The following is a 24,387-nucleotide window of genomic DNA, read 5'->3' as shown; positions in this document are numbered from 1 at the left end:
TACATAGTATTCTAATACCTTGTAAATTAGTTATTACATACACATATACACAGCACACTGTTTAGCAGGGTATTTACTATAGCTTTCGCACAAGACAAGAAAACTGAACAATGAAAAAGCTTGACGATTAAAGGCAGGCAAAAAACTTGCCTTTGGATTGTTTAGCACTACCTGAGTGACGCAGGCTATTCTTGCTGAATCTGAATTTTCTGTGATGTGGAGACATTTCATTTCATGGTTAGGGAACTGGTTTAAGGATGGAGTTAATCTAAGAACCTGCACTCGGCCGACCTTTGACGAACTTTAGCCGATACTTCATCCCTCAGCCTAAACCAAGTAACGGTGTTTATTTTTTCCACACATTATGAGTCTTTTCCAGTCAGGGAAACCTACCCTGTTTCTCAGTTTGTCAAGTCAGAGAGTCCTGGTAAAATGGTAAAGGCACAAAACAATCCATCTTTCTAACTCTGAATAACTGCTAAACCCGCAGGAAGCGCTGGGCGGACCTCCAGTATCCCAGCATTCCTTGCGTTACCCGGTTGCTCTTCTCCCGTATCTCTATGGTAGAGTCAGCATAGAGGCGGCAACGGCGGAGGCGGTTGTGGTGAGGAAGAACGAGGGCTCGAACTTTCTTACTGGCCTGAGAGCTTTTGGGCTCCTGGGGTCACGATGTCAGAGAAAAAACAGCCGGTAGACTTGGGTCTCCTGGAGGAGGACGACGAGTTCGAGGAGTTCCCTGCGGAAGGTAGGTCGCGGCCCCTGGGCCTCGTGGACCGTGACTCAGGCCTCCGAGTGGAGGCGGTGCTAGTAGAAGGGCCCGGCCGGGGGGCGCCGGTGGGAAGTGAGGACCGTGCTGTTGGGACTCGAGGCTCTCTGCTCGCTCGACCCTTCACGGCTGGCTTCGGGACGGAGTGTCACGGTGGGATTCACCTCAGCAGTGAGGCTAAATGTTCTGTTTCCTCACTGGGAGGAGCCCCAGTGGCTCCCCAGCCCAAATCCGGGGTGGTGTGTCCTATTACGCTTCAGCTCGGTTACCCGCCACCTCGTTGGTATCTACATAATCTCTTTTCCCTTTATTTATTGTTGTCGTTACTATTATTATTTGTTTCAGCAGTCTTCCTTTGCCTTGAACCCTTCCACAGTTAAATTGTTCCTAGTTAGACCAGTGCTGCTTACTTTCAGGATTTCGCACATGAAGCCTGTTGAGTAGAATGGGAGGATCAGGTGTTGGTGCTTAATACCCGTTATTGCCTTTCTCTTGTTCCTCATTCATTTTTGATCACTTAAAGTTTTAGGATTTATAAAATCCTAAGCCGTCTGCATTTGTGTTAGCTTCTTGGTTGCCAAGAGGAACTTTACTTATCTCATTGTAGGTAATAGCAAATAGGTAACAGTGATTGAGTGGTTGCTTGTCTTGAGTGTTTTGCTTGTATTAACTTAATTCATTTTCACAAGTCTAGTAAGTTATTAACATTTTTCAGATAAACGAACAGAAGCTTAGAAAAGTTAAGAAACTTGCCCAGTGTTGCATAACTGGCTCGAAAAAATGGACAGCTGGTTCAGTTGACACTAGCACTCTTTAACTCTTTAGCCCTATTGCTTCTGTTTGTTAGATCGTTGTTTCCAGTTAGATTTCCAAAATTAATTGGTTTTTATGGGCTAATTGTTAGGCATAGGGTAAATATTTGTCTCCTAATGAAAAGAGTGGCTTTTCTGAAAGTGGTAGAGAATTGGGGTTGATGGTGAACAAATCTGTACATTCAACAGTTATTGAGTCACCAAAATCTTCCTAAGTTTTACTTCTCCTGTGCATAAAACCACATAGCTGTAACATTAGTTATTTTTATTTATAGTGTGTTCTGTTTAGTGGAAGAAGACATTAGAGCATATACTACACAAACTCATAAACTAAAAAGTACATTTATTTTCAGTTCTGGGATTCAGTTTGTATTGTTTTTTGTTTTGGTAGTGGATTTATCTGTCCAGACATATTTTCTTGATCTCACTTTCAAGTTGGTTCATAATCCTTAACTGTTAGCTGCCTGGTAGAAAATTGGCTTATTGAGATTAGTATCTGCTTATAACTCAAACTTAATATTTGATATAGTTAGCGTTTATTCATTGTTTATCAGATACAAGATACAGTATTAGGCACTTTATCTACATTTTATACTCTTAATTTTCACAACTCTAAGGAAACTGAGGCTCAGAGATTGTAAAAGCGTGTTATTAAGTGGTTGTGAGGATCTGAAAGGTCTTTGAGCCCCCAACCCAAGCAAAGTTCAGCCTAAATCTCTAACGTTTAGCAAAGTGCCTGGGACATGGTGGATGGTCAGTAAATGCTTGTTGAATGAATGAACCTGTGTTTAAGATAAGTACTTGAGAATTGACTGCTTAAAAAGTATGGTGGCTCAGATATGAAAGCATCTGCCTACAGTGCAGGAGACCTGGGTTTAATTCCTGGGTCGAGAAGGTCCCCTGGAGAAGGAAATGGCAACCCACTCCAGTACTCTTGTCTGGAAAATTCCATGGACAGAGAAGCCTGGTAGGCTGCAGTCCGTGGGGTTGCAGAGAGTCAGACAGGACTGAGTGATTTCACTTTCACTTTTTCAAAGATAATTGTGTACCTGATGATACATATGATGTTTCAGCAACTTTGATCAGTTTTTGAAGAATGTTATTCTTGTACTAAGTTTATGTTGTGAGCATCAGTTTATCCAAAATACTGGTAGTTACATATGTTTAAAAAATCTTATTAAAGTTGCAAAGCAAAAGAATTTTTTTCCCTCTAAACAGACTGGTTTTCTCTCTCACAATAGACTGGTTTGCTAGCATTAGTAACTCATCATTTATTGGTCACCTTACAGAAAATTTATCATCTTCAGGTTTGAATATGTAGAACTTAATTTATTCAGTAAACTTTCTGTTGAGAATGAGAAATAACATTTGAAATGCCTTTGCACGTTCAGATTTTTGTATGTTCTCCAGCTTATATTTCAAACAGGTAAAGTTAGAGAAGTACTGTTCAAAGCAGTACTTTGAAACTGGCCCGCTTTGAATCTTTCAGTATTTCAGTTTTCAGATCAGCTACTAGTGCCCTGAATTACTTTTCAAGTCTTTTCCTTTCTTTGGAGATTCTTTTCCTTGTGATTGTGTTTATGGTAAATATGCCATTGATAAACTTGCTAGCAGATAATGCTTAAAATTGCATATAATCATCTGTGTGATTTGGAGGAGGTCTTACTTTCAATGGCCTGTTGGGTTCTATGCTCCAGAAAGTGGATGATGTCCATTATCTAGGGTAGCTTTCAGTTAAGAGCCTGTTTCATGAAAGCCATTACTGAAACTATCTTTGGTTTGACTAAAGGATTATAGGTCTTTTGAGGGTGGTGGTGTTTCATCTCATTCTGGATAAGAATGTGTTTGGTAGGGTGTCAATTCAATTATAAGGAAAGGGAATTTCTGTTTTAGAAAGGAAACTAAAATAAGGTGTTTTCATGGAGACTTCTTTGTTTCTTCTGAATAGGTCTTCTTCAGGGTGAGATGTAACATGTAGGGTGATTTTCTGAAGGTGCAAGGGAACAGATGCTCCTTTTTATAATTTAGAATGAAAATAAAAATAATCCAATGAGATCTAATTAAACTGAAAAGCTTCTGCAGCAAAGGAAACCATAAACTAAACAAAAAGATTACAGATGAGGAGAAAATATCTATAAATGAAGGGACACACAAGGGATTACTCTCCAGACTATTTTAAACTTTAAAACTGTGGATCTGTATTACATTGTTAGTCCTCAGGATTCTAATTGGTGGATATGTAATCTGGTCATAAACAGGAACTGTTAAAAATCATGTTTAGGATTTTTGTGAGTTCTGCAGCTTCTTGACTATTTAAACTGCTTGAGTATAGGCTTTATTGGAGGACTTTCTACATTTTGAGAATGATCATAATAGTTTTGGAGGCTTGGAATGGTTAGAATTTTAGAACTGGAAAGCAACTTAAAGTCAAGAGAAGCTAGCATTTGTCAAGATCTTATATAGCTAGGTTAGTAGTAGCAGGGTGGCACCTAAAATTGAACTACTCTGTAATATATTTGAAATTCTAAACAATCTTGCAAATCAGACATAAAAGCTATTAAAATATTTTCATTAATCTCATTTCTCTAACAGTGAGAAGTGGGTGTGAATAAAAATGGGAAGAGCAAGTGGGCCTTTAAGTTCTTTTATTCACTTCTTCCTGTGCCAGAATTGAGAGGCTTTTTTCCCCCTTTTTTGAGGGAAAAGAATATTTAAAATGAACCTGATTTTGCCTTCAGAAGCAATGATGTTTACAAGAAAATACTGTTATGCTTAGTAGTCTGTACCTTTTCTATAAATCAGTGGAACTGCTGTGCTAGCTGAAGCAGACTGTGTGCTAAGTCGATTCTGTCATGTCCGCCTCTCTGCGACCCTATGGACTGTAGCCCGCCAGGCTCCTCTGTCCATGGGATTTACCAGGCAAGACGACTGGAGTGGATTGCCATTTCCTCCTTCAGGGGATCTTCCCAACCCAGGGACTGAACATGCGTCTGGTGGTTCCCTAATACTAGTATTAGCATTGTGGAATAACTGAGGCACTTTGGCCTGTGCCTAACAAAATAGGATATCTTACAGTGTGGTTCTTAACCAGGGGAGTATTTCTGGATATCACATTCACTTGTCTAGTGAGAAAGTAAAATAACTGTTAGCATATAGTGGGTAAAAGTCAAGGATTTTAAACACCTGCTATGCATAGACCAGTCTTGCACAAGGAGGAGTTGTCCTATGAAAAATGTCACTGAGAAATACTTATGTGAACATTGGATACCAACTGAGCTAAATCCTCAACAAGAAGGTTCCTTAAAATCTTAAATGTTGCAGGTAGATACAGCTAGTACCATGCCAGTTACTATACTAGTCAGTTTACCTAGAACCAGAGGGGCTTTGGTATAGCGGACACATAAATTAAATCACATTTAAATTAATTGCATGGTAGTAGCAAGAAACATAGAATTATGTTAACTAAAATCTTCCGAGAAAAAAGATAAATAATAGTGAGGGACTTCCCTGGTGGCCTAGTGGCTAAGACTGAGCTCCCAGTGCAGGGGGTGTGGGTTCCATCACTGGTCAAGCAACTAGATCCTGCATGCCACAACCAAGAGTTCCCATGCTGCAACTAAAGATCCTGCATGCCGCAACCAAGAGTTCCCATGCTGCAACTAAAGATCCCTCATGCCGCAACCAAGATCCGGCACAGCCAAAGAAATAATAATAATAATAAGAGTGGGCCATGTCTCAGTCTTTTATATATATATATATATATATATCTTTTTTTTTTAATATAATACATGCTAAAGTATGTATGTGATTTCTGTACGTGGAAATCATATGCAAGAAGAAAGTTTTTGAGCCCCACGATGGAATCTAGGATCAGACTTGGGTTCAGAATCCACCATTCATCAACTTTTAACTTGTCAACTTGTAGTAGTTACTTAAATTCTTTAAAGTATTTTTTCAGCAGAATATAGAGGATGATTGTATAAGTAGCTGTTTATTTAAAAGTTAAACCTATAGAAAGGTATAAATTTAAAAGTGAAAGCACTGTTTCTCCTGCTTTCCCCCAAAACAACTCCCATGCTTCAGTATAACCAGTTAAACAGTTCTTTTAATATCCTTCTAGAGCTTATAAATGAGATATATGTGTGTGTTTGTGTATTTCCTCACGAAGGACAGTATTTTATAAACTGTTTTTCTACTTGCTTTTACATTATATATTTTGGACATGTGTCACATTAATATAAACATCTATCTCATGCTTTTTAATAGTTGTGTTCTACTAGTCCATTGTATGCACATTAAATCTATAAATATCTATTGATATCTAGTGGTTTTAGGTTTTTTGTATGCTTGTTTTTATGCTTTGTTTTTTTCTGTTACAGGATATATTGAGGTAAATATTCTTATGTCTTTGTTTTTGTTCTTATTTGTAAGATAAATTCTTAGAAGTTGTTAGATCAAATAAAAATTCATTTTTAACTTTGAAATATAATTGTTATTTTAAAAAATTACAAACTTACAGAATAATTGAATGTATAATACAAACAACTCCCCCCGCCCCAGCTACTTGAGAGTAAGTTGCCAACCTGATGTTCATCACCTCTACATATTTTAATGTGTATGTCCTACAAAGACATAACCTCAATACAATATACAAAATTGGAAATTAACACACAGCTGTATAACTATCATCTAATCCACAGGTACCTTTCAGGTTTCTCTAGTTGTTGTAGTAATATATTGATTAAAATCATGGATTACATTCAGTTGTCTCTTCTTCTGCGTACCTCTTTTTCAGTCTACAGCAGGTGTCTCTTTTGACTTTTATGATTTTGATACTTTTGAAGGTTATAGGCAAGTTATAATATGTTTCTCAACTTAGATTGGGCTCATATTTCTATATGATTAGATTTAGGTTCTATACTGTGGTAGGAGTATCATAGTAGTGATGTTGTGTTTCCATTCCATCCTATCAGGTGGAAAATGATAGTTATTCCAACTAACATGGAATAGTTGGAATAACTATCCAACATGATAGTAATCAGTTCTGTTCTACTAGTTCATTGTATGCACATTAAATATTCTATAAGTATTTATTGATATCTAGGTGGTTTTAGATTTTTTGTTTGCTTGTTTTTATGCTTTGTTTTTTCTGTTACAGAATATATTGAGGTGAATATTCTTATATCTTTGCTTTTGTTCTTATTTGTAAGATAAATTCTTATTCCAACTATCATTCCAGCTATTAACAGTGGAATAAATTAACACTCATTTATTCCATTGTTGATAATCTCTTTATTAAGTTAGTGCCTGTGATTCTTTTCCATTGTTAGATTACACATTTTCCCTTTGTAATTAATAGATATTTTACCGAGAGGGACTTTGAACCTATGTAAATACAGTTTTCCACTCATTATCAGACTTTCAGTTTATTTGTTTGTGTATTTGAATCAGAACAGATTCATGGATTCTCATTCAGTGGGTTATAATTTGTTGCTATTATTTATTTTGATCTTTAGATTGTCCCAAATTTGAACATCAGAAATCCCATCAAGCTGTCTTCTGTGACCTTTTGATGTCACCATCATTCTTTGTGTATTTCATAACATTCTGATACAACAAAGTATTTCAAGCTAATCTTATCTTTTCCTGTTCCAGTCCTGGAATCAGCCATTCCTTTAAGCTGCATTCGTTTTGGTGGAGAATGATACTTGGATGGCAAAGTATTACCTCCAGTTGTGCTAATGACTTTTGAGATGCTCTCAATGGAAGGAGCTAGGAAATACACAAGTGTGTGTGTGTGTGTGTGTGTATATATATATACACACACTCTTTTACATCTATTTGTAAGTATGTGCTTGTATAAAACCAGGAGTTCAGATAGATATCTCTAGTTTACAGTTCAACACCATAGAGCTCATTCTAGTTTATTCCCTTTCCACATTTGTAACTTTCTTCCCCAATAGTGAGAAACCTGGCTCCTGTTATCATAAATAATTGTCTATTGGGTGATTATCATTCCTAACCAATGTTTGTTGCCCTCTCCACCCCACACATCCCCTTGTTATCTCACTTGGGCTTCAACATTTTATGCCAGGCCACTGTCACCCCTCCTTCCTCTAGTCTTAGATGGTTTCTTTTCTCTGTCTTGACTATGACACAGCAACCACACAACACTGCCCCTCCACGGGAATGCACTGCTGGCTCTGCTTGGGCTCTGACACCTTATTCAGAACCAGGTACCTTTTGAATTTTGACATAGTCTCAAATTGCCATTTACGAGTGTTAGTTGCTCAGTCGTTTCAGACTCTTTGCAAACCCCCATGGACTGTAGCCCACCAGGCTCCTCTGTCCATGGGATTCTCCAGGCAAGAAGACTAGAGTGGATTGCCATTTCCTTCTCCAGCTATAATTCACCTTTTCCCTCAGGTTACCTACACTCCATATTAAACATTTTAGTGTTTACAAACCTGAGGGATGGAAATGGAATTGCATCATTTTGATTTGGGTTTATTTCTTTGAGTGACATTAACCTTTGCATTTTTTCTTGACTTGTTACCTTCTTAATCCTCAGTTCCTTCATGTAATTTGTGTATAATAATTAGAGTCATGTAAGGATTATATGATTGTATTAGTCTGTTTGAGCTGCCATGACAAAATACTGTAGGTTGAGTGACTTAAACAATAATAATTTATTTTCTTGCAGTTTGGATTGTGGGAAGTCCAAGATTAAGTTCCATACCTGTTCAGCCTGGCAGGGGTTCTCCTCCTGGCTTGCAGATTGTTGCCTTCCCACCATATCCTTACAGGATAGAGAGAGAGAGCTCTCTGGATTCTCTTCTAACAACACTAATTTCATTATGAGGACTCTACGCTCATGATTTCATACTACCCTCATTACCTTCTAAAGTCCCCATCTCCAAATACCATCACAATGAGACTGATTAGGGCTTCAACATATAAATTTCAGAGTTTGACACAAGCATTCAGTCCATAAGAATGATATATTTTCTGTACAGCATAGAGTTTGGCACAAAGTTGTTATTCCGTGAACATTAGTCCCCCCTTTTTTTCTCCCTCCTAATCTTAAGGATTTGGATTTTTGCATGTTTGGTATTTATTTAATTTGAACCATTTTTGACAAATATTTTGTAATTTTAGATGTATCCAAAATTAAGCTTGTTGAGTTTGTGGGTTATTTGATTATTTTTTAGTATTAAAAACTTACAAATTAAAAAACATTGTCAAAAGTTTTTCCAAAAGTACTTTAAAAATAGTTGGTTATTTACATAAAATATGAAGATATATACTGGCACACATTGTTTTAAGAATGTGTACGGGAGATATAAAGAAATACAGTGGAATGAAAAAACCCCAAGTCAAGATATTAGTGCTTGCCAGAGCTTTGTGAGAGGTATGACTCAGGATATTAAACAGTAAAACTACTTGGAAAAACTATTTGCTTATTTATCTAACTTAGTGGAATGAAGAAGTATTAAGCAGTTGTGATTTAAATAGCGTTCAGTTGTTACGTAGTAATGTTTTTAAGCATAATCCATTGAAAGATGTGAGGAACAGTGAAAACGAGGAAAAAATAGAAGTTTCAAAAACTATACTTATACTCTTCTGAAGTATTAAAAATTCACCAAATACTTTTTTTCCCCAATTTTCTGTTCTATTATTGATGTAATGCTTGGTAGAAATAGTATTATCTTTATTCTGGACCCAGATTCTCTTTTTTACCTCCATCACCCCTTAAGTTTCCTTGCAGTGGTTAGCATGTAATAAATAACTTACTAATTGAATATATGTTTGTAGAGTGCTTCCTATAAATCTGGCAATGAAAGGTGCAGAATGAGAATGATTCTAGCTGCCATTTATCAGTACAAAGTGCTTTAAATAGTCTTGTGTAATCCCCATAGCAGCCTAATGACAGTTTTATAATTGGGGTTCAGCAAAATAACTTAACCAAGGACAAAGTTAACTAGAAGCTGCACTGAGTCAAATTTGACTCTTTAGATAGATATTTGTCTTTGAATTCAGTGATATAAATGTCAGTGGAGATACGGATCAGTAAGTTTTCGTGCCAGGCTTGCACTTTTTAGTATTTTGCAGGTGCTTATCCTGTAGGGAGGGCTCCAAGCCTTTCTCTCCCCACCCCCAATTAAACCAGAACACCTTTGCTTTTGACTGTGTTTATCTGTTGGATTTTTTTTTTTTTGCTTCGTTTCCTTCCAGTGAAAGGGGAATTACTGGTGGTGTGGGGATTAAGCCATTGATAGTAAAGTGCAGCAGCAGGTTAAAAGGGGAAATTATTTCCAGTTGTGTACCACGTGAGCCAGCAACATTTGAACAGAGCTTTCAAAATGTAGAAATGTAGGAAAGGGATTTCCAGAAAAAAAAGAGGAGTAGATACTTGGAGGTAGAAAATCAGTGTGTACGTGTGTTTTATTTGACTGTGAAGTAGTTACACATGCAGGTAGTTTGGGGCCTAATTGTGGAAAGCTTTAAGCCACATGACCAGTGTGGACCTGATCCTTAGGTAGATGAGAAGAGGGGAGGATTGTTTGTTTGATATGTGTAAGTTTCCTTAGGCAATAGGCAGTTTAGGAAAAATTAACCCAGCAGAATGAATTTGAAAGGATAGAAAGAAAGAGTCAGGGAAGCTAATTAGCAAATTGTTCACATTGCTTAGTTAGGACTAAGGGCCTGTAGTAGGTTGTTATTAGGAAAGAATGATGCAGAAATAGCAAGGAAGCTTTGGCAACTGGTTAGATACAGAGTGTGGGAACAGGAAAAATCAGGGATTGTGATTTTTCACTTCCATGACTAGTGAAAAGAGTGATGGTGGAAAAGATAAAACTAGTTAATGGCTTTGGGGAATTTTATAGAATTAAAGAGAAGTAAAGCACTAATCAACAAAGAGGACCAAAGTCAGTGTGTTTGTAGTGAACCTGATACACACACACACACACACAACATAGATTGTTGTTGTTCAGTCACTGTTATGTCTGACTCTGTGATCTCATGAACTGCAGCATGCCAGACTTCTCTGTCCTTCACTGTCTCCCAGTGTTTGCTCAAACTCACGTCCATTGAGTTGGAGATGCCATCCAACCATCTCATCCTCTGTTGCCCGCTTCTCTTCCTGCCCTCAATCCTGCCCAGCATCAGGGTCTTTTCCAGTGAGTCGGCTCTTCACATAAGGTGGCCAAAGTATTGAAGCTTCAGCATCAGTCCTTCCAATGAATATTCAAGGTTGATTTCTTTTAGGATTGACTGATTTGAACTTCTTGCTATCCAAGGGACCCTCAAGAGTCTTCTGCAGCTCCATAGTTCAAAAGCATCAGTTCTTCGGTACTTAGCCTTCTTTATGGTCTAACTTGCACATCCATACATGACTACTGGAAAAACCATAGCTTTGACTATACGTACCGTTGTTGGCAAAGTGATGGTCCCTGCTTTTTAATATACTGTCTAGGTTTGTCATAGCTTTTCTTCCAAGGAGCCAGCGTCTTTTAATTTCATGACTGCAGTCACAGTCCACAGTCATTTTGGAGCCCAAGAAAATAGTCTGTCACTGTTTTCATTTTTTCCCCATGTATTTGCCGTGAAGTGATGGGACTAGATGCCATGATCTTAGTTTTTCGAGTGTTGAGTTTTAAGCCAGATATGTTTAATTATTGATGAAAAGAATTATGTTTGAACTTCCTTTTTTAAAAAATGTAAGAAAAATTACAGATGATTATGTAAGTTATCTTGGGCCTCTGTTTCAGATTCTGAACCACAAACAGCTGAAAGTTCACCAGTAGTCTGGTAGCAACATCGTTTAAGACTTGCTTTTGGTTGTTTGCTCTGAAGTTTTCCATTGACATTTTTGATCCTTGTTGGAGAAAATTTAGGTATAGTACAGTGGTACTATGCTGCTTTTGATTTCCTAGCTACTGGGTATGTAGATGTTTTTGTATCATGATAATCTACAGAACTGAAATTTTATTTTAAAAAGTTTGATACATTTTATGCAAGTTAAGCAGGAACATGTATAAATTTATCTCAGAATGACTAGATATAGTGTGGCTTTACTATCATATTTATGACTGTAATGATGCCATTTGCAACTATTGGTGTCTCACCTGTGGTGGTGAATGTACAATTTAAAACTTTTTTGAACTTTCCTTTGTTTCTTTTATATTTTTCTTCTTGTAATGTTCTGTATATACATGCACATTTTTTATTTGAAGGAACTTTGTTGGAGATTAGTTTGTTTATATTCAGAGTAGTTTCACTGTTAAGGAATAAATGAGAGTTTGATGCTCCTGAAAAGTGCTGTAAAATAGAACATTTGCAACCCTCTTTGGTATAAATAGAATTTCCTCTTTACTTTTCTCCAAAGTGGCATACTTCATACTTTGAAGAAATTTCAGAATGTATGTTGGAGAGTGGGACGAGTAAATACTTTTAAAAACATTGAGAGAAAAACTTTTTCATACTTAAATGTCAAGGTGATACTTAGATGAAGTATTGGGATCTTTGATATCTATGGTTTTTGAAATCTAAAGCTAGTCAAAGATATAGTTGTTACTGGCAACTGTGAACAAAGCCAAATTTGGGGCAAAGTCTCAAATAATTTAGGATTGCTAGAAACTTATGTATTAGGCATCTGTTATTGGTTATTTCCAATTCTGACTTCTTAAAATATGGTAATTTTTTACCAGTACACATCTGGAGGTCTGCACACTGAAGTAAACACAGCTGAGGTTATTTAAATGATTAATCACAACCTTGGCAGTGCATTTAGTGTTGAAGATACAGTGTGTACTTTATAGTCATCTGCGTATTGAAGGAGGGCATTAGATATAAATCAGGTGTCCTTGTTTGATTTTTATTATTTTGCCCTTAAAAAAAAAAGTATTTCTGAATTTAATGCTTTAAAAGTAGTTAAGATTGCTTGGTTATCAATGCAGTGTTATAATGGAAAAGTAAACACAGTTCAGAGATGTTTTGCAAGAGAAGTCTGCCAAATTCAGAGGTTAATCAATCACGTTTTTATGTTGCATACTCATTTAGTTGCATTGACATATATTGTAGTTTATATATATTGTAACATGTATAGTTTGGAGGACTTATAAGAGTTGGAAATAAATTTGGGGATATTATACTCTATTTAAACTTTTTATGTAATATAGTTCATTCAGTACATTCCTAGATAATAAAGAAAATCTTTATTTACAGTTTTTGTTTAAAATAGGTTATAGATTCTGGTTTGTCTTTGTATGCTCCCTAGTGTCATAATTATGAAGTACTATATAATAATACCTAAGAAATATAGAACTATTGTCATGAGTCTTTGTGTGTGTGTGTGTTCTACCTAAAATCTTGCTTGCAATACTGTTTTTTCTCCATTCGTGAGCCAGTTTCTTTTTCTTGGGCCTTTATTTCTACTTTCTTTCTTTTCCTTTTCTTGCCATTAAAGTTACATGAAAGGGTTGTAACAGAGAAAGAGATGTGTGACTCTTATGCTAAATGATCATCAGACTTCAACTTGATAAAGTGAAATTGTGCTAGTCTTAAAATTTTTTAAAAGACACTGTTCAGGGACTTCCTGGCAGTCCAGGATTTTAGACTCCATGCTTCCACAGCAGAGAGTGTTGGTTTGATCCCTGGTCAGGAAACTAAGATTCCTGCATGCTGCAGTGACGCTCTCCCCCCAAGAAAGATAGTGTTCAAACTAGTATTTCCCATATTATTAATATGTGAAAGAGTTAAGAATTGGACCTCCTACAAAATAAGTTATCAAATCTTTTATGTTTCTTATTCTAGATTGCTTATCTGAAGCAATAAAGTACAAATTAACAGTATTTTTTTAGTCGCTTAAGGTTAAAAGAATTAAAGCCAACTTGAAGATGTTTTAATGACACAAGTAATAATAATATTAAAATCAGTGTTTTAGTTCTTTTTTTTTTTTCCACCTCACAGCTTGTGGAATCCTAGTTCCCCAACCAGGGATTGAACCCAGGCCTTTGGCAATGATAGCATGAAGTCCTAACCACTGGACTTTCAGGGAATTCCCTGAAATCAACATTTTAAATCAACTCATAATTAGATTAAAAGTTCCTGTGGGCCCTGTATTTTAATTGTTCTCGAAAGGGTAAACTTACAAGAGGTTTGGTGTCTTAGAACCTTAAAGATCAGTTGTGACTTGAGCCTATGTCATCTCTTTTACTCAAGATCATGTATTGTATTCTAATTAATGTATTTATGTATCAAATTAATCAAATCATAATAAACTCAAATTAATTTTTGGAATATTAAACTATTAGATATCTTTATAAAGATTCTTTAAAATATTAGTAAAATAGATGCTTCTTTTGACAATTCCCATTTCTATGCCTAACTCAAATATGTTTAAAATCTGGAATTTGAGGTCATGAAATAATGTTAGAAAAAAAATCAATAAACATTTTCTTGTAAAATAGTCTTCTCTTTCTCTCTCTCTCTCTTTTTTTTTTTGGTAGAGGTAATGGTGGTGGTTTCCAAAGAGGGGTATACTATATAGTGATCTCTAAGGCTTTCTCTGTTTCCAAAATTCTGAAATTTTAAATAATCTTCAGTCATTTTATAAAAACTTCAGGTATAAAGCCAAACTTTGCTATTATGATTTAATGAAATGATTTTGTATGAATTTTTTATACTGGACGGTGTTAGTGTAATTAAATCAAGACACAAAAAATCCTAAGCCGTCCATTAGTACTATTAGATAGCTCAGGGCTATAGGTTATAGGAAGACTGGAGGGGATGAGGATGAATAACATTTTATAGTCATTATTCACTTGCTATAAAAAGGATTTTGGTGTGTTTTAGTTGCCAAGTCATGTACGACTCTTCATGACCCCATGGACTGCAGCATGCCAGGCTTCCTTGTCCATCACCAACTCCTGAAAGTGGCTCAACCTGATGTCCATCGAGTCAGTGAAGCCATCCAACCATCTCATCCTCTGTCTTCTCCTCCTGTCTTTAATCTTTCCCAGCATCAGGGTCTTTTCCAGTGAGTCAGTTCTTCACATCAGGTGGCCAAATTATTGGAGCTTCAGCATCAGTCCTTCCAATGAATATTCAGGGTTGATTTCTTTAGGAATGACTAGTTTGAACTCCTTGCAGTCCAAGGGACTCTTAAGAATCTTCTCTAGCACCACAGTTCAAAAGCATCAATACTTTGGCAGTCTGCCTTCTTTATAGTCCAGCTCTCACATTCATACATGCCTCCTGGAAAGACGATAGCCTTGACTAGATGGACCTTTGTTGGCAAAGTGATGTCTTTGCTTTTTAACACACTTGTCTAGGTTTGTCATAAAAGAGATAATGGATTGCATTTTTCCATTATAAGTTCAACATTCAAGAATTTGAATTTCTGTGATTTGAAGTGGCTTATTGAATTTTAATTAAAAGATAAAATCATGAGGTTGACTTTTGGTGATTTAGTATTAGAGAAATATATCTACTCTTGAGCTCCTTTTTAATTTAAAATTTGATCTCAGCCTGCAACCCATACCATCTTAATGTTCCTGTTGTATACTTAATGCTGCAATTTCTGTCCCCTTTATTTGTACCTTAAAACAGCTCCCTTCTTTCTGAGATTTCTTTGCTCTTAGAAGAACAAAAAGAAAATTTGTATATAACAATTTAGAGTAAACAGTTTATTATTGATTGCAATGATAATATGAGAATAACAGTACTCTTTTATCCCTATACCTAACGATTAACTCTTAACTAAGTCAGTTTGCTTGTTTATAAATGTTCAGAAATGTTATTATTTAATCTTTAACCCTGGAAATAGATCGTGTTTTGTGTTTTTTTTTTTTTTTGGCCAAACTGTGTGGCTCCCAGGACTTTGTCCTCTGGCAAAGCATGGAATCTGTGCCCTCTACAGTGGAAGCACAGGGTCGTAACCACTGGACCTCCTGGAAAGTCCCTCGATACACTTTTTTTTTCTTCAAATTTGGTTGCATTAGCTTTCTGAGCGTTCTTCCCATAGACTGAAGGAAATCCTGAATGTGATTTTCTTTTCTCTAACTTCTTAATCTGTACTCACTATGAACTATAGGTGGATCCATAAACAGAATAAAAAATTTCAATTTGAAAGGTACTTCTGTAAGAAAGGAGAACATGTAAGGGTATCTCAAGCCCAGTCAACTTAATTTTGAGATGTAGTTAATATTTAGTATTGTTAAATATTACTGTTGTTAAGGACCTCAGAGAATAGTAATAGGATTTGAATTTAGATCATTAAAAATATTTCCTCCTTGAGAATAATAATTATTACTGGAATATACAAAAATATTTATGCAGATAAAAATCAGTATTTTCGATTATTGAAAGTTTACTAATGAATGCCTTATTCACTACCCTATACAAATGATTGAAACACAAGTGAGCACACACATTGCCATTGCCAATACATTTGCCTAAGCTTCCTAGGAACCTGAAATAAATTGCCTGAGAGAAACTTCCATCTTTTCAGGCACTGATATCGTAAAGAAATTTCCCACATGATCTCTCTTCAGGGAGCACTCAGAGATGATCATGTATTCTTACAGTAAATACAGTTGAGAATTTTACATGACTCATTCACAATACATGATATTATTGATCTCTTCTGTGTTGAAATTTATACTCTTGATTCTACTGGAACCACCCACTGCCCTGAGATTGACCACTCAAAGGAAGAGAACTTGAGAAACGTAGTTCTACTTACCCAACATATTTTTGAGTGCCTACTCTGAGTTTTCCTGGTGGCTCAGATGATAAAGAATCTGTCTGCAATGCAGGAAACTCGGGTTCAATCCCTGGGTCAGGAAGGTCCCCTGGAGAAGGGATTGGCAACCCACTCTAGTATTCTTGCCTGCGAAATCCCATAAGGAGAGGAGCATGGCGGGCTAGAGCCCATGGGGTCACAGAGTCCAACATGACTGAGCGGCTAACACACTATGTGCCCAGTACTCAGCTCTAGATATTAGAGTTCCAAATTTAATAAAATATGCTCCTACCTGAATGTTTTGAGTAGTTGCTTATGGAAATAGTGGTAGTCATTTTGGGCATCAGTGGAAGATAAGTATAGAGTAGGAAGGACAGAAAAAGACCACTAGTAATTCATGATAGTAGTTACTTATTAGAAACATAGCTAAGAACATTTTAATCTTAAAAAAAAAAAATCAGTAAGAAAAGGAATGAGTTAGGCTTTTCTTATAAAGCGCATACAGATTTTAAGCTATTCAGCAATGGTTCATATTGGTATTTATTTATCATATTATGTACCTAACAAAATATTTTGGATGCCATTTGTCAACATCATGAAAATCCTTTCATGATGAACAGAATACTTACATTTACCTGGTTTTCCAAACCAGAAACTTGGGAGGCATCTTAGCTATCCCTTCTCCTTCAACTCTCAAAATTATTCATTAAGTCCTTTTCATTTCAACTCAAAAATCTAGTTATTCTCCCCCTCCCTATTATTACTGCCATTATGTTAAAAGAGATTAGTCCCTTCATGAACTATTGAAAAGTGTTACTATGCTGTGTCCAACTCTCTGTGGCCCCATGGACTGTAGCCCACCAGGCTCCCCGTCCCTGGGATTTCCCAGGCAAGAATACTGGAGTAGGTTGCCATTTCCTTCTCCAGGAGATGTTCCTAACCAGAGATTGAACCCAGGTCTCCCACATGCAGGCAGATTCTTTACCATCTGAGTCACCAAGGAATCCCTACTAGGACACATTTAAGCATGTGACACATGCTTACTGTTTTTGGAGGGGATGGGATCAAACAAAAATATGCAAGATCTGATTTAGTTCTTTTGAATCTTTCACAACCAGTTATGCATATGCACAACAGGTATTGTGTAGCTTAAGAGTGTAGAGATAAATAAAAGTTTTTACTCTTAAGGAGCTTTAGATACTCGGAAAGGATATAGACATATAAACTGAGAATTACGATTGTACGGTATATAGGTGTTGTGATAGAGATATACATGTAAGAGGGGACCTTATATCTGAAGGAAGAGAAGAGAGGGAATTAGGAAGGCTTCCAGAGGTGATATCCAGACTGGTTTTTTTAAAAGCTGTTTTTCTCAGATTTTGAAACTTTTAACCCTGTAGAAGTTTTTGAGGGCACAAAAAGGGGTTGTATAATGGGTGAAGGGATCAAAAGGTACACATTTGTAGTTATTGAAGTCATGAGAGTGTCATGTATAGCATGCTTACTGTAGTTACTAACACTCTGTGGCATGTTTGAAAGTTGCTAGGAGAGTAGATCTTAAAAGTCCTCATCACAAGAAAAGAAGTTATATATGCTGGTGATGGATTTTAATTCGACTCATTGTGGTGATCATTTCTCAGTGTATACAAATATCAAATAATGTATGCTAACACCTACTGTTATATGTCAATTACAATGTTATATGTCAGTTATACTTCAAAAAAAGGGCAGCAAACACCCACATTTCATCAGCTAACATTTTGTCATATTTACTTTGTTTCTATCAAAGCATGATATGATACATATATGTAGATATATATATTTGAGAAGCATTTGCAAGTAAACACAACAAAGTGACACTTGGTTCTTAAATATTTCAGCATGCATGTCTTAAAGAATAAGGACATTCTCTAAGACAATTTTACAACCATATTTAAGAAAATATTCTGCTTTTTACTATTTGTGTATGAGTTATCTTTTAAAAAAATAATTTTATTTATTTATTTTTGGCTTTGCTAGTTCTTCAGTACGCATGCCCTTTTCTCTGTCTGTGATGAACAGGCTCCTCATAGCAGTGGATTTTCTTTTGTGGAACATGCTAGGGTGTGCAGGCTTCAGTGGATGCAGCTCCTGGGCTTCAGAACACGGGCTGAATAGTTGGGGCACACTGGTTTAGCTGCTCTGTGGTATATGGTATCTTCCCAGACCAGGGGTTAAACTCATGTCACCTTCATTGGCACTGGCTCACCACTGAGCCAACCAGGGAAGCCCTGAGTTTTTTTGTTTTTTTTTTTTAGCAGTTTTGAATTCCAGGCTGATATCTTCCTGCTGCTCAACTTACTTTAGTGTTATTGGTGCTGTGTTTTGAACGACTGTGTAATAGGCCTTATAAAAGTAAGCCAAAGGAAAAATCAACAGTAAAATATCCTCCTGAAGTTATAATAAATTTTCATGGCAAATAGAATGTTTTGTATTAACTACTATTTTAGATTATCTGCAAATTCAAAAATTGAGAAGACAAGATAGCATCAATTGAGATGTAAAGAGGAAGATTAGATGTTTTGAATTGAGAGATTCTTAAGTAGCAAGTTTTCTGAAGCTTTGTCTTTATGGAAATAATGTATAAGAAATACTTAGCCTCTGTTTCTGTTTTTTAGACTGGGCTGGTTTAGATGAAGATGAAGATGCACATGTCTGGGAGGATAATTGGGATGATGACAACGTAGAGGATGACTTCTCCAATCAGTTAAGGTAAGTTTAAGTCAAAATTTATATAGCTTAGTATTGTAAGTACAGAATTTGTAAAATATATGACAATTGGCCTTTGAAATATTTTTGAATTATGGAAAATAAGATACATTGCCTTCATCTCTTGTGTTTCTAAACATGAATTCTTTGGGTAATTGCAGAGAACTTTTGTTCTTTCTGGTCTCTTTATAAAGATAGTTAAATTGAAGCATATTTGTCTTTTTCATCCTTGTGGGTTAAATTCTGTCACTGTTAATTTCCTACCAATATTGAACAACTCAGCAGAAATTAGAATCGTGAATTACTCAGACTCAGTGTATTAGTGATTCTCAAACCGGGATGGAGATTGAGGTGTTGGGAATGTACTTTTTCATATTCATGTACAGTTCAGTTCAGTTGCTCAGTCGTGTCCGACTCTTTGCAACCCCATGAACGGCAGCACGCCAGGCCTCCCTGTCCATCACCAACTGCCAGAGACTACCCAAACTCATGTCCATTGAGTCGGTGATACCATCCAACAGTCTCATCCTCTGTCGTCCCCTTCTCCTCCCGCCCTCAATCTTTCCCAGCATCAGGATCTTTTCAAATGAGTCAGCTCTTCACATCAGGTGGCCAAAGTATTGGAGTTTCAGCTTCAAAATCAGTCCTTCCAATGAACACCCAGGACTGATCTCCTTTAGGACGGACTGGTTGGATCTCCTTGCAGTCCAAGGGACTCTCAAGAGTCTTCTCCAACACCACAGTTCAAAAGCATCAATCCTTCTGCACTCAGCTTTCTTTATAGTCCAACTGTCACATCCATACATGACCACTGGAAAACTATAGCCTTGACTAGACGGACCTTTGTTGGCGAAGTAATGTCTCTGCTTTTTAATATGCTATCTGCTGCTGCTGCTAAGTTGCTTCAGTTGTGTCCGACTCTGTGCGACCCCGGAGAATGCAGCCCACCAGGCTCCCCCGTCCCTGGGATTTTCCAGGCAAGAACTGGAGTGGGTTGCCATTTCCTTCTCCAGTGCATGAAAGGGAAAAGTGAAAGTAAAGTCGCTCAGTCGTGTCAGACTTCTAGCGACTCCATGGACTGCAGCCTACCAGGCTCCTCCGTCCATGGGATTCGTCAGGCAAGAGTACTGGAGTGGGTTGGTCATAACTTTGCTTGGAGCAAGCATCTTAATTTCATGGCCGCAGTCACTATCTGCTGTGATTATGGAGCCCCCCAAAATAAAGTCTGACACTGTTTCCAGTGTTTCCCCATCTATTTGCCATGAAGTGCTGGGACCAGATGCCATGATCTTAGTTTTCTGAATGTTGAGCTTTAAGCCAACTTTTTTCACTCTTCTCTTTCACTTTCATCAAGAGACTCTTTAGTTCTTCTTCACTTTCTGCCATAAGGGTAGTGTCATCTGCATATCTGAGGTTATTGATATTTCTCCCAGCAGTCTTGATTCCAGCTTGTGCTTCCTCCAGCCCAGCATTTCTCATGATGTACTCTGCATATAAGTTAAAGCAGGGTGACAGTATACAGCCTTGATGTACTCCTTTCCCTGTTTAGAACCAGTCTGTTGTTCCATGTCCAGTTCTAACCGTTGCTTCCTGACCTGCATACAGAATTCTCAAGAGGCAGGTCAGGTGGTCTGGTATTCCCATCTCTCTCAGAATTTTCCACAGTTTCTTGTGATCCACATAGTCAAAGGCTTTGGCATAGTCAATAAAGGAGAAATAGATGTTTTTCTGGAACTCTCTTGCTTTTTCGATGATCCAGCAGATGTTGGCAATTTGATCTCTGGTTTTTCTGCCTTTTCTAAAACCCACTTGAACGTCTGGAAGTTTAGAGTTCACATATTGCTGAAACTGGCTTGGAGAATTTTTAGCATTACTTTACTAGCATGTGAGATGAGTGCAATTGTGTGGTAGTTTGAGCATTCTTCGGCATTGCCTTTCTTTGGGATTGGAATGAAAACTGACCTTTTCCAGTCCTGTGGCTACTGCTGAGTTTTCCAAATTTGCTGACATATTGAGTGCAGCGTTTTCACAGCATCATCTTTTAGGATTTGAAGTAGCTCAACTGGAATTCCGTCACCTCCATTAGCTCTGTTTGTAGTGATGCTTCCTAAGGCCCACTTGACTTTGCATTCCAGGATGTCTGGCTCTAGGTGAGTGATCTCACCATCGTGATTATCTGGGTCGTGAAGCTCTGTTTTTGTACAGTTCTTCTGTGAATTCTTGCCACCTCTTCTTAATATCTTCTGCTTCTGTCAGGTCCATACCATTTCTGTCCTTTATCGAGCCCATCTTTGCATGAAATGTTCCCTTGGTGTCTCTGATTTTCTTGAGATCTCTATTCCTTCCCATTCCATTAGTTTTCCTCTATTTCTTTGCACTGATCGCTGAGGAAGGCTTTCTTATCTCTCCTTGCTATTCTTTGGAACTCTGCATTCAAATGGGTATATCTTTCCTTTTCCCCTTTGCTTCCCTTCATTTCACAGCTATTTGTAAGGCCTTCTCAGACAGCCATTTTGCTTTTTTGCATTTCTTTTTCTTGCTGCTGCTGCTGCTAACTTGCCTCAGTTGTGTCCGACTCTGTGTGACCCCATAGATGGCAGCCCACCAGGCTCCCCCGTCCCTGGGATTCTCCAGGCAAGAACACTGGAGTGGTTTGCCATTTCCTTCTCCAATGCATGGAAGTGAAAAGTGAAAGTGAAGTCACTTAGTCGTGCCTGACTCTTAGCGACCCCAGGGACTGCAGCCTACCAGGCTCCTTTGTCCATGGGATTTTCCAGGCAAGAGTACTGGAGTGGGTTGCCATTGTTTTAATCCCTGTCTCCTGTACAGTGTCACAAACCTCTGTCCATAGTTCATCAGGCATTCTTTCTATCAGATCTAGCGCCTTAAATCTATTTCTCATTTCCACTGTATAATCATAAGGGATTTGATTTAGGTCATACCTGAATGGTTTAGTGGTTTTCCCCAGTTTCTTCAATTTAAGTTTGAATTTGGCAATAAGGAGTGCATGATCTGAGCCACAGTCAGCTCCCAGTCTGGTTTTTGCTGACTGTATAAAACTTCTCCATCTTTGGCTGCAAAGAGTATAATCAGTCTGGTTTTGGTGTTGGCTGTCTGGTGATGTCCATGTGTAGAGAGTTTATAAATATAATTGGTCTCCACCTCCTGTCATGAAGGAAGAGAGACACACAAAGCTGAATGAATTTGGTGACTTACTACCTAAATCTTAGATTGAATCTTGGGTGTTTTTTTCCTTGTCATTGTAAAATAAGGGAGAATGAGTAATCTACATTGATTTTGTTTAAAGGCAGTGGAAGTTACTGTTTAAGATATTACATCCATTTTAAATAGGAAACATGTGAAGGACAGGTATTACAATCTTCAGTTTCCTGGAGTGGGGGAAAATGGAAACATTTTAGTTAAATTTAGGGAAGGAAGGGATAGAATCAGAAACTTGTGCTGATCTCTTGACTCCTAATCCAGTGTTTTAGCACCAGCCCATACCATCCTCTACACCTGAGCAGAAGACAAAGATGATTCATATGAATAAGCTCTAGCGTTAATATTATTCATGGACTTTAGGTCAGTATTTATATTATAAATGCCTAAAAATTTTTAAGAAGTGAAAGAGTTTGGGGAAATGAATAACATATATCATTCCTACCATGTATTTTTTTTCCTAATATGTAATTTTTGCATTGCATTTACATTAGATTGTGTGATAGTATCTAAGCTAAATTATGCTTGAGAACTAATGTCTTTTTATCTTAGATATAATGATATAGTTGTGCACATTAATCATACTTAACATTTATACAGTGTTTTATAAATTGGCCCTCACATAATTTTGTTGTGAACTTTTATAAAATCTAAATTGCAGCAGATCATTTCCTGGTGATACTTGGAATGGTAGTTTAAATAACTGAAATTGATTATACGACTAAAAACCTTTTTATGCAAATGTTTATACAGTGCAGATCAGCAGGGCTGAAATTTCAGACTGAAAAAACTACTTACAATTGTAAAAAGTATCTTTTAAAAGTGTTTATACCAGTACACGTTTTTGAAATTTTTATCCATATTTAAAGTTAGGAAAGGGAAAGGAGCTGGTGGGACAAATGGAGTGAGTAGCATGGAAGCATATACCATATGTAAAATAGATAGCCAGTGGAAAAATGCTGTATGACTTGGGCAGCGCAGACCAGGCTCTGTGACATCCTAGAAGGGTGGGAGATGGGAGGGAGGTTCAAGAGGAGGGGGACATGTATATACCTGTGGTCGATTTATATTGATGTATGGCAGAAACTAACACAATATTGTAAAGCAGTTATCCTTCAGTTAATAATAAGTTAAAAATGAAGTCTTATTTAATATTTTGTATTACTGTATTTATTTTGCTTACATATAATTAATACAGAATAATTCTCACACACCCTTAAATTTGGTTAATAACTTTTGGTTAGGGTGATACATATGTCAGTGTGAAAAGTAATCTCTTTATTCTTTATGTATAAATAACAGTACGATTATAAAAATACCTGAAAGTTTGGTAGCAGTGTCTCATGTTCTTAGCCATATGGTTAATGATACTCAAAGTTTATGCTTTATATTTATTATGAACAGAATAATTACATAGTATTTGGAAAATATCACTAATTCCCTCACATTTCTTCCATAAATAGATTTATCAGAAAAATAAGGAATAAAAAACATAGGTTTATTAATGGGAAAGCAAAGTTTTATTGTCATTATGTTGATACACATCCAGTTTCCTTCTTAAGGACTAAAGTAAAACTACTTGATAGTATTTTAAATTGATGTTCAGGCTGTTAGCTCATTTATTTATTAATTGTGTTATTTTTAAAAATTATCTTGTTTCTTTATCATGAAGAATGCCTAGTGATGTTGTTCTTTTGTCTTTCTTATAGAGCTGAACTAGAGAAACATGGTTATAAGATGGAGACTTCATAGCATCCAGAAGAAGTGTTGAAGCAACCTAAACCTGAACTGTTGACTAAATTCTAGAACAGAGAACCCAGGATGGGATACTTAAAAATGTTAATTTCATTACCTGCTTTGATTTATTTTTGTTTTTGTAACACAAAAAAATAAATGTTTTGATCTAATTTTGGTTTGGTTCAGAAGTCTTCATCTTTTGACTGTAATTATTAATTTATTTAATTAATTATTAATTTATTTAATTATTAATTTTCTCATTGTGCTTTTTTCAGAACTTTATTATAAACAGCAAAATTTTCTTGTAATGAATTTTTTTTTAATGTTAACTGAGGCTCTAAGTGGTTAAGTGATTT

General features: G+C 36.7%; 1 protein-coding gene across 1 annotated transcript; it reads left to right on the top strand.

The window, feature by feature from the left end:
- The first annotated feature begins 566 nt into the window (after nucleotides 1-566).
- Nucleotides 567-24,183, top strand: SEM1 (SEM1 26S proteasome subunit). Its single transcript, XM_068973178.1, has 3 exons — nucleotides 567-745; nucleotides 18,985-19,078; nucleotides 24,004-24,183. The coding sequence occupies exons 1-3, from the start codon at nucleotides 670-672 to the stop codon at nucleotides 24,044-24,046; spliced, it is 213 nt and encodes a 70-aa protein (XP_068829279.1). The 5' UTR covers nucleotides 567-669; the 3' UTR covers nucleotides 24,047-24,183.
- Nucleotides 24,184-24,387: the final 204 nt, after the last annotated feature.

Source organism: Capricornis sumatraensis, chromosome 5 (assembly GCF_032405125.1).
Source record: "Capricornis sumatraensis isolate serow.1 chromosome 5, serow.2, whole genome shotgun sequence".
Lineage (NCBI taxonomy): Eukaryota > Metazoa > Chordata > Mammalia > Artiodactyla > Bovidae > Capricornis > Capricornis sumatraensis.
Note: the sequence above shows the minus strand (reverse complement) of the source record. Positions and strands in the feature narration are given on the sequence as shown.

What these genes read in the sequence shown, in the direction of transcription:
- SEM1 (XM_068973178.1), top strand. Translation starts at nt 670, where the DNA reads ATGTCAGAGAAAAAACAGCCGGTAGACTTGGGTCTCCTGGAGGAGGAC. An exon ending in CGAGGAGTTCCCTGCGGAAG is followed by an intron (nt 746 to 18,984) that starts GTAGGTCGCGGC and finishes TCTGTTTTTTAG; the next exon opens with ACTGGGCTGGTTTAGATGAA. An exon ending in GACTTCTCCAATCAGTTAAG is followed by an intron (nt 19,079 to 24,003) that starts GTAAGTTTAAGT and finishes TCTTTCTTATAG; the next exon opens with AGCTGAACTAGAGAAACATG.